This window comes from Terrapene carolina, unplaced genomic scaffold (genome assembly GCF_002925995.2).
Source record: "Terrapene carolina triunguis isolate 2854851 unplaced genomic scaffold, T_m_triunguis-2.0 Scaffold58, whole genome shotgun sequence".
NCBI classification, from domain to species: domain Eukaryota; kingdom Metazoa; phylum Chordata; order Testudines; family Emydidae; genus Terrapene; species Terrapene triunguis.
In genome coordinates, this window is record NW_020664409.1 from 58,971,914 (window position 1) to 58,980,798 (window position 8,885).

At 43.9% G+C, this 8,885-nt stretch overlaps 1 protein-coding gene across 1 annotated transcript in view; it reads right to left on the reverse strand.

The window, feature by feature from the left end:
* Positions 1-8,443, reverse strand: part of TRPA1 (transient receptor potential cation channel subfamily A member 1) — a 71,276-nt gene extending 62,833 nt beyond the window's left edge. The window contains exons 1-5 of the mRNA XM_029913335.1: positions 8,111-8,443; positions 6,282-6,444; positions 5,588-5,763; positions 3,668-3,775; positions 1,519-1,627 (exon numbers count right to left, since the gene is read on the reverse strand). Coding sequence (XP_029769195.1) covers positions 1,519-1,627; positions 3,668-3,775; positions 5,588-5,763; positions 6,282-6,444; positions 8,111-8,443 — 889 coding nt within the window. The remainder of the gene's footprint in view (positions 1-1,518; positions 1,628-3,667; positions 3,776-5,587; positions 5,764-6,281; positions 6,445-8,110) is intronic.
* Between the last annotated feature and the right edge of the window lie 442 nt (positions 8,444-8,885).

The following is an 8,885-nucleotide window of genomic DNA, read 5'->3' on the forward strand; positions in this document are numbered from 1 at the left end:
CTGAGAAAGAAAACAAAGTACAAACATATTAAATAAAGATAACACAAGAAATCAAGATTTAAAAAACAAACAAATATAGGGATATATTTTCCCCCACAATACCAACATGTAACGCCTGTTAACATTCATGGAGTTCATCGAAGGGAGCACATAAGTTATGGCCCTTGTTGTACAAGCACTTACTCATATGTGTAACTTTACTCATCAGAGCATTCTCATTGAACTTGTATAGAGTTATAGTGTGTAAATGTTTGCAGGATCAAAACCTTTGTTTGCACAGCCCTTTGAGAAGCAAAGTACTAAATACGCACTAAGTGTTACTACCGGTATGTTTGGGAGATGTGATTCCCAGCTCGCTTAGACATACCCGCATTAGCTCTGCTCGAGCTAGTGTCTAAAAATGGCAGTGTGTCTCAGCAGCACAGGCGGCCACATGGGCTAGCCAGCGCAAGTATAATCCCACCTGACCCCTGGGCACATACTCAGGCAGCTAGCCTGAGACACCGCCTGTGCCACCATGGACACACTACTTTTTTAGGCACTAGCACAAGCAGAACTCATGGATGTACATCTATACAAGCCTCCCAGCTCAACTATAGCTGTACCGTAACAGGATAACTGGCCCATTAAATGAAACTGGGTTCAGCTCTCCTGTCCCAGTCTAGGTACTCCCAGTTGGGCTAATTAAGAGGATGGGGCAGCACCTGGGGGCCTATAAAAGGTCAGTTAAAAGTCAGAGCTGGGTCAGTCAGTCAGGAGTCAGACAGGAGAAGGGAGAGGAAAGATGCCATAGAGAGAAGGCGGTCCCTGGGAGAAGTCTGAAGGCAGGAGAGCAGCAAGAAGGGCTTGCTGGCTGGCTGGCATCCTCAAGTCAGAAAGCCAGGGCTGGAGAGGGCTAAAGATAATAATAATAGGAGGAGGAGCAGCAGCAGTAGCAGAGAGAGGGATTCTTGTTGGCTCTAAGCCAGAGCCAGCAGCCAGAAAAGGCTGAAGGAAGGGGCAGCAGCAGAGGGGCTTACCAACTGATGTCTCCTTGCTGGAGAGCTGGATCCAGAGAAAGAATGAAAGGAGGATACTCCCAGAAGAGAGGCTCTGGGAGTTCCCATGAGGAGAGCGGGGTTGCCCCCCCAAAGGAAGGCGTGGGCTAGCTGTTATAGCTGAGAAACGAGGACTGACAAAGAGTCCAGGTGTAGCAGAAGATGCCAGAATGTGGTCCATGTTATGTCAGTGGCCAAAAGGATATGTGGTTTTTAAGGACTACTTGCACTGGGGTAATATGGACTATGTTTTGGAACTTTTACTATGGACTATTTGCACTATGTTTTATTAATCAACTGTGTGTGGATTAGAAGATAAGCGTCCACAGAGATACTGGGGACTCAAAAGGGAAACTGAGGTGAGGGGCCAATTGAAGGGCTGCCTCGAGACCACGAGAGGGCAGCTGGGAGGAGGCTGCTCATTTACAGTACCCTATAACTAATAAGGATGAAACAAAAGAGATTTGGAACATTTATTTACCTTTTTTTAAAATAATTTCCATACATGCTTTTGCACCTGAAAAGGCAGCTGCATGGACAGGCATACATCCAGTTTTGTTTGATTTACATAACTTTCCTCCATTTTCAAGCTGAAAAATAGTGTTCATATATAGTTAAATGGCATGCTGAACATTATGACCAAATAACACATTATCATAGATGTACTTTCTCACTTGTAATGTCTGTCTTTATTCTATGTTTTGATGATCTTTAAAGTACATGATTTATTTGAAAAAAAAAAATAGAATAGCAGGCTAGACTTATACATATAAATCCAATAAACAGTGAAGTGTAATTCCTCAAGGAGCATGCTTGAAGTTTACCCCTCCGTTTTCTAAAATTCACATTTCCAAAATCACATTTCATTTGGGGTTTTCTGGGTTTTTTTAAATATACTTGACCAAAGTGGGGTGAGTTTTTTCACCTTCCTCACAGCAGATCGCGGACCCAGTGCGGGAGCTTAGTAGATAGTAGGGGTAGCAGCTGTCCAGTGCAGGCACACGGTACAGAGGGAATACAGTTCCCTGATAAACTCAATTTGGAAAAGAATTTAGGGGAAGACACTGGGGAAATGGGGCTGGGGCTCCTAATGTCTAGTGCAGTGGGGAGACAACCCCTGATCCCCTTTCTTCAGCCCCCCATAACCCTCATTCAACAGTGCTGGGGTCCCAGCGACAGACTGGGACCAGGTTGGGAAGGGGGAGGGCAGACAGCAGTTCTCCCAAATAGGAGAAAACAATTAAGGAAATAATGATGACCCACACTGTATGATTTATTGCTGGGTATTCCCAGATATTTTAAGAGAATAAAGTTGCAGCCTAATTAAACTACATCCATAGCCTCTTTTCTTTCCTCCAGCTTGGCCAAGACAAGCTATTTTTCTCAGGAATGGGCATTGTTTTCACCTAATGCACTCAAGAATCCTGTTAACACTTTTTTTCATAGTGTTGCTGTAGGTACAAACAGATTTAAAAGATTCCCAAGGAAAGACAGGCACATGCTGGCAGATAAAACACACTGCTTTTCAGAAAAAAAGGAAAAAAATGTACCTCATGCAAGATGCTAAAATGTCTTTTTTCTAGCTTAAGACACCAATTTTGCAAATAGATGCATCCTTACATGTAATGGAACTATATGAGAGCACAAGGATGTGACACACTTATTTGCAGTATTACAGGGATCCATTGAAGTGAACGGGGCTCCACTCAGGCACATGCAACTTGCAGTACTGGGGTAGGGCTGTCCTTACCCATACGCAAAGTAAGCAGCTGCGTAGGGCACCAGGAAATTTGGGGCACCAAATTGCCCCAAATTTCCTGGTGCCCTATGCAGCTGCGTGCTGCTCCAGCAGCCAGCCCAATCCCCTGGCTGGCTGAGCTGCCCAGGAAAGCTGCCTCTGCCCGGCTCCACCTTTTCCCCATGGCCTCTGCCCCTGCTCCATCCCAGCCCCGCCCCCACACCACCCCTTCCCCAAAGCCCCCGCCCCTGCTGCACCCCCACCCCGCCTCTTCCCGTCCCTGCTCCGCTCCAGCCCCGCCCCCACTACACCTCTTCCTCTGAGCAACGTCCTGGGGGACTGCAACAGGGGTCGGGCGCACCCTGCACTCACCAGGCGGTAGGAAGTGGAACGACCCGGCCCCAGCCCACTCCGCGGCGCCGGTGAATGCTATGGGGCAGTTCCCCCCTGCCCTCCAAGTCCCAGGGCTGGGAGCCAGGGGAGCAGAGCAGAGCGGGCTGGGGCCGTGTCACTCCACTTCCCGCCGCCCCATGAGTTGTTGATTTTAACGAGGGTTGTGCCCTCGTTAAAATCACCGGACAGTAGGAAGTGGAGCAACACAGCCCCAACCCGCTCCACGGGCTCATACTGGGGGGCGGTTTCCCCCTTGCCCCCCAAGGCTGCTCCATGGAGGTCTGGGACCCCCCCATTCCCCCACAGAGGCCTGAGGCCACCCCGCCCATGGGGGGGCTGCATAGGGCACCAAAATGTCTAGGGACAGCCCTGTACTGGGGCTTTAATTTATGTTTACGCTTCTTTGGTTAAGCAGAGATATACAAAGTAGAAAAACAGACAACACATTGTATTAAGATAAGCGGAAGAACATTAGGGAAAATCAAATAATTCTACGTACCAGAAGTGTCAGTGCCTCAGGGTTTTCTTTGTAACATGCTAGTATTATAGGTGTGTTGCCAGTTTCTCCTTCCAGATTAACATCTGTACTGCTGTGTTGGACCAACACCTAGACAGTAAACATAAGAACGGCCATACTGGGTCAGACCAATGGTCCATCTAGCCCATTACCCTGTCTTCCGCCAGTGGCCAAAACCAGGTGCTTCAGAGGGAAGGAACAGAATAGGTAATCATCAAGTGATCCTCCCGTCACCCATTCCCAGCTTCTGGCAAACAGAGGCTAGGGACACCATTCTTGCCCATCCTGGCTAATAGCCACAAAAGAGAACCTTTAAAATTTTCCACTAATTTAATTGCTTATCATGAATCTTTTCTTATTATTAGTGTTCTATTTGAGGAGCAACCGCACGCAGAATAAAGGAGTAATGGAAGGAGAGGAAAGGAGTTCCAGATGTATGTACCACAGTGCAAGAAGGTGCAGGTGAGAGTAGATCAGGGAAACAAAGCTTATGTTTACAGTAGAGCAGGACCGGCTCTAGGCACCAGCAAACCAAGCATGTGCTTGGGGTGGCACAATTCCAGGGGTGGCATTCCAGGTGGTTTTTTTTTTTTTTTTTGCTTGGGGCAGCGAAAAACCTAGAACCAGCCCTGCAGTAGAGAATCACTAGTAATTGAACTAGTGGGTCAAGACTGCTGTAAGCACCAACAGTAAAGTGACTCCACACTAGCTATACTATTTTGGGTCAAGTTCTGATTCAGTTTCGCCGTGTATTTACACTGGCACTGAACTATATACCACTGAATTTCTACTGCTGTCTGGATATCTGTCAAAGTTGCCAGCACAGGTCTAAGAAGCAATGGATTCTGGGAGATCTGAGAAAAATTAAATGTCTCTAGATATTATCTATATTTCTCTTTCTGTGTTTTCTCTTGCTAAATAAACTTTACTTTATTTACCTTTCTAATAGCTCCCATATGCCTTGTCTGCACTGGAGAATTTGGCATATTAACTAGCTTTTGGAAAGTGAAACAAAGGGAGAGTTAGGCTGAATAGAGGAAAGTGAGGGGGAAGACATGAGAGCATATACGTAAGCATGAGCAGACTTGTGCAGAGTCTTGAAGGTGAATTTAGGCCTAAATCCAGAATTCAATTTTCAAATTCCATGTTCCAGATTTGTTTTTAACAGACAGTGCATATGGGCATTGCAAAAGCTGTGAGGGGGAAGCTGGAGGTTTTGGTAGCTGTTTAGGGGAATCTCTGACATCTTAAAAACTTTATTTAAACTATGGAACACAGTGGTGTTTTCTTCCTTTTTGTGTTTGAGAAAACTATTAGAAGAGTTTGGATTCAATTTAGAAAAGTGCTTTTCTGCTGATGTTATAACAAATGCACGAGCTAGTAACTTCCAGAATTCTACCCATACAACATATGCCTAGTCAAAAAATGGGGAAATAGTTTTGCTAAAAATTTCAAAGTTGTTTCTGTTTCACAGGATTTGGAATAGTTCCATTTGCTGCTAAATTTTTCATAATATTTTATCAACATTTTAATTTCAGCTTTATCAATATGTATATTGAAATTGTTTTCAACATGGTTATAAAATGTTTTGTTTACTAAAAACCAAATTTTCTTACTAAAAATCATTGTCAGAACAAATCTTAATGGAAAACTTTGTTGATAAGTCACTTTTTCTTAGCAACTTCTGAGTACAGATTATCTCGTTTGTGAGTGCCACATGCTGAACAGCATTCCTGCCATCTGAAGAACTTAAAGGGATATATTTTCAGTGGATTTGTGTGTGTGTGTGTGTGTGTGTGTGAATTTCTACACTTGGAATATTGCATACAACTAGTGAAATTGTGTGCCCAGGTGGCTTTTGAGCCCTTTATGCATGTATATTTACTTGGACTATAATCTTACCTTAACTATTTCATTGTGAAGGCACTGCACAGCTAGATGAAGAGGTGCCATCATACTGGAGTTTAGAATGTTTGGGTTAGCGCCTCTGCTGAGAAGTAATTTAACACTTTCAACCTGGTTTTTTTTTGTGGCCCAGTGCAGTGGGGTGTTTCCAGAGGAGTCCGTCACATTTAGCACTAGGTCAAAAGGTAAAAAAAACAAAGTAAATACTACAATAAACATGTAACTGGCAAATGTTCTGATGTAGTTAATAGACAACCGATTTTCCTGTGAAATATCATATTTTCAGTAGAGGCTCTCTGTCATTGGGTTTGTTTGTTTGTTTGTTTGTTTGTTTGTAGGTTTGTTTAAATAAATCATCAACTGTGAAAGACTCTTGCTGCTATTACTAAGCTGCCAGTTACATTATAAATGAATTTCAGGTAATTAATTACATCCTATGCTGAATCCACAATATTATTATTGAGAGGAAATGTTACATAATTTATTAATTAAAAATGTCAACATACTACAACAGAGGAGAGTAAGGATGAACATGTAGCAAAGGTACCAAAACAGTGTTAAGAAAATCATGATTCCTCTGTGAAAATCGCAGTAATAAATCCAAACACCAGTCTACACCATTGAAGTAACGAATGCTTTTATTTAACTATTTTTATTTAATGATACAGAAGATAATTTAATAATGTATTACCTTCATTGGAAGAATCATCTAAAATCATCTCCATTAATTCTATTTGACCTCCTCCTGCAGCATGATGCAATGGTGTGGCATTCAGTTCATCCAATTTGCTAAGCCCGGAACGATTTTTCTTAATGAAACTCCGTAATCTGCAAGCACTTCCATCTGAAATCACCTAATTTTGGGTGCAAATATTGTAAATTTCTTTCTTTTTTTCTAGTAAACTAGACTTTAGTAACACCATATGCTAAAAAGTAGATCAGAATAAAATTCCTCTCTGTCTTCTTTGCCTATCAGTTTCAGAAGCAGTTGGACTACATATATTACTTTTACTTTTGCTAAGGACCTTGCACACGTTTTTCATTATGTGAAATATAAAGGTGTGATTTGTTCCTGGCCTTACCATTCAATTAGTTTCTAAAAGTAAAAGATGTTATTTCTGAAAATGTTCAACTTTTTCATTGATTTATCATAATAAATCTTATAATTGATTTGAGCTTTCAATATATCAAAGACAAACTAAATGGATCAACCAACTAATATATAAACCAGCTGGTAACAGAAAATTAAAAAACAGGCACTTTCACACCAATCCAAACGTGAAATACAATATTTAAAAGTATAAGTGTAATTCAACATCCTTACGCCAGCTTCTAATTTTCCCTTTTGCTAAAAAGAATGGCAAAGAATAAGAATCAGAAAATACCACATGAATTGCTATATAATTTGCATATTATTGCTCCTGTCTTACAGCCTGATAATGCATATAAGTAGCTGTATTCAAATACTGAAATGACTATGTGCTCTTTGCAGTTGGTACAACCAGAAACCTCTATAGCTCATCAACTGCACAGCTCCATGCCGAAGAAATCAAATCCTGCTCCACTGAAGCCAATGGCAAAACTCCCATTGACTTCAATGAGTGCAGAATCAAGCCCAAAACAAGCAGCAAAATGAAATTAACAAAAATGAAAGTAATCTAGACTCAACTGTTTTCGCTTCTGCATAAGGTCAGAGATCTTCCTACCCACCAGCCTCTATTCTGTTCCCCTGTGTCCAGGGGAAAGAGTTTAACCATGAAGGAAAATAAATAATCTTGTCCATTTCCCTGAAGAGAACTTTACACTGAGATTGAGAATGATTCTGGGCTGTGCCTTCAAGTCACACTTCAAAGATAGGGGGCTTGTGCCCTCAGGATTCTGGGCTGCTCTGGAGAAAAAAATCCATTAAAATATTCACAGTTGCAGGAAATTATGGGGCTGCATGTCAGACAATAGAAGGGCTCAGACAATCATTATTTAATGAGAGTAGACACTGAGATTCAAAACGTTCAAGCTTTAGTACCATTAAACTCTAACTTGTCAATATCCCATCCACAAATATACCAAGTAATCTTAGATCAAACTCTGGTAAGTTCTCAAGGGACACAAGGTAGGTGAGGCAACATCTTGTATTGGGCCAACTTCTGTGGGTGAGAGAGACAAGCCTTCAAGCCACACAGAGCTCTTCTTCATGTCATAATAGCTAATACTAATCTAGGGATATCCAGTATCATAGTAGCTAATTTCTGGGGACCAACAGGGCTGCACCATCACTACAGGCAAGTTCTCAAGCGGCATTTTTCTTCCTTCGCCGGGCTGTACATTTGGACTGTTATCCATGGAAATACAGTGTGGGAGTGGGGGGGGGGGAGGAGGGATGTTAGTGGGTGTAGGGGGAAATGGAGGGTTACTGATATTGACCAATAAAAATCCAACCCTTCCAAGCCTCCTCCTGCCCCACGCCCTCTGTGCCCCCTGCTGTCTCCAGCCTCTCCCACACACCCACCTTAGACAACTCACCTCCCCCGGCAGAACCTTCCCCGCGCCCTCAGCCCCTGCCTCATTCGCCAGCCCGTCTGCCCTCCCTGCCCCGCTTCTCTCCACACCGACCTTAAACACATCCTGCGAGGCGAGGGAGGCGGCATCGGCTTCGCACACGACTCCCTGGTAGGAGCCGCCGCACGCCGCCTTCTCCCGCGGCTGGAACATCTTCAGCAGGGCGCGCTTCATGGCTCTGTCCGCCGCCCGCTCCAGCCACCTGGAAGGCAGCGAGAGCAGCGAGTGAGTCCCGCGCCCGGGGAGCGCCTGTGGCGGGGCGCGGAGCGCGGCCAGCCAGCCAGGGACACGCCTCATGCCACGCACCTCAGCTCCCCCTCCGCTTAAACACGGGCGGCCCCCGCCTGCAGCCCCGCAGCCCGGCGAGGCTGGGGGACCCGCAGCTGGGGTCAGAATTTAGTCTTGCATTTTTATGCTATACATGCATATCTGCAGCACTGTATAAATAGTTATAATTCTATATACATTTAACATCATAAACTATAATCCTATATATTGTGGTATACATTTTTTAAAAATCAAAAATAGAAATGATTAATTTGTTGAATGTGGCTGATTTAGGGACTTGGCTACACTTGCGAGTTACAGTACATTAAAGCAGCCCCAGTCGCCCTAACTCATTACCTGTCCACACTGGCAAGGCCCGTAGAGCACTCTAACTCCAGGGCTAGAGGGTTCCTGGTACTCCAGCTGGGCGAGAAGATTAATGCTTGCTGCGCATTGGCTGAAACGCCCCGTG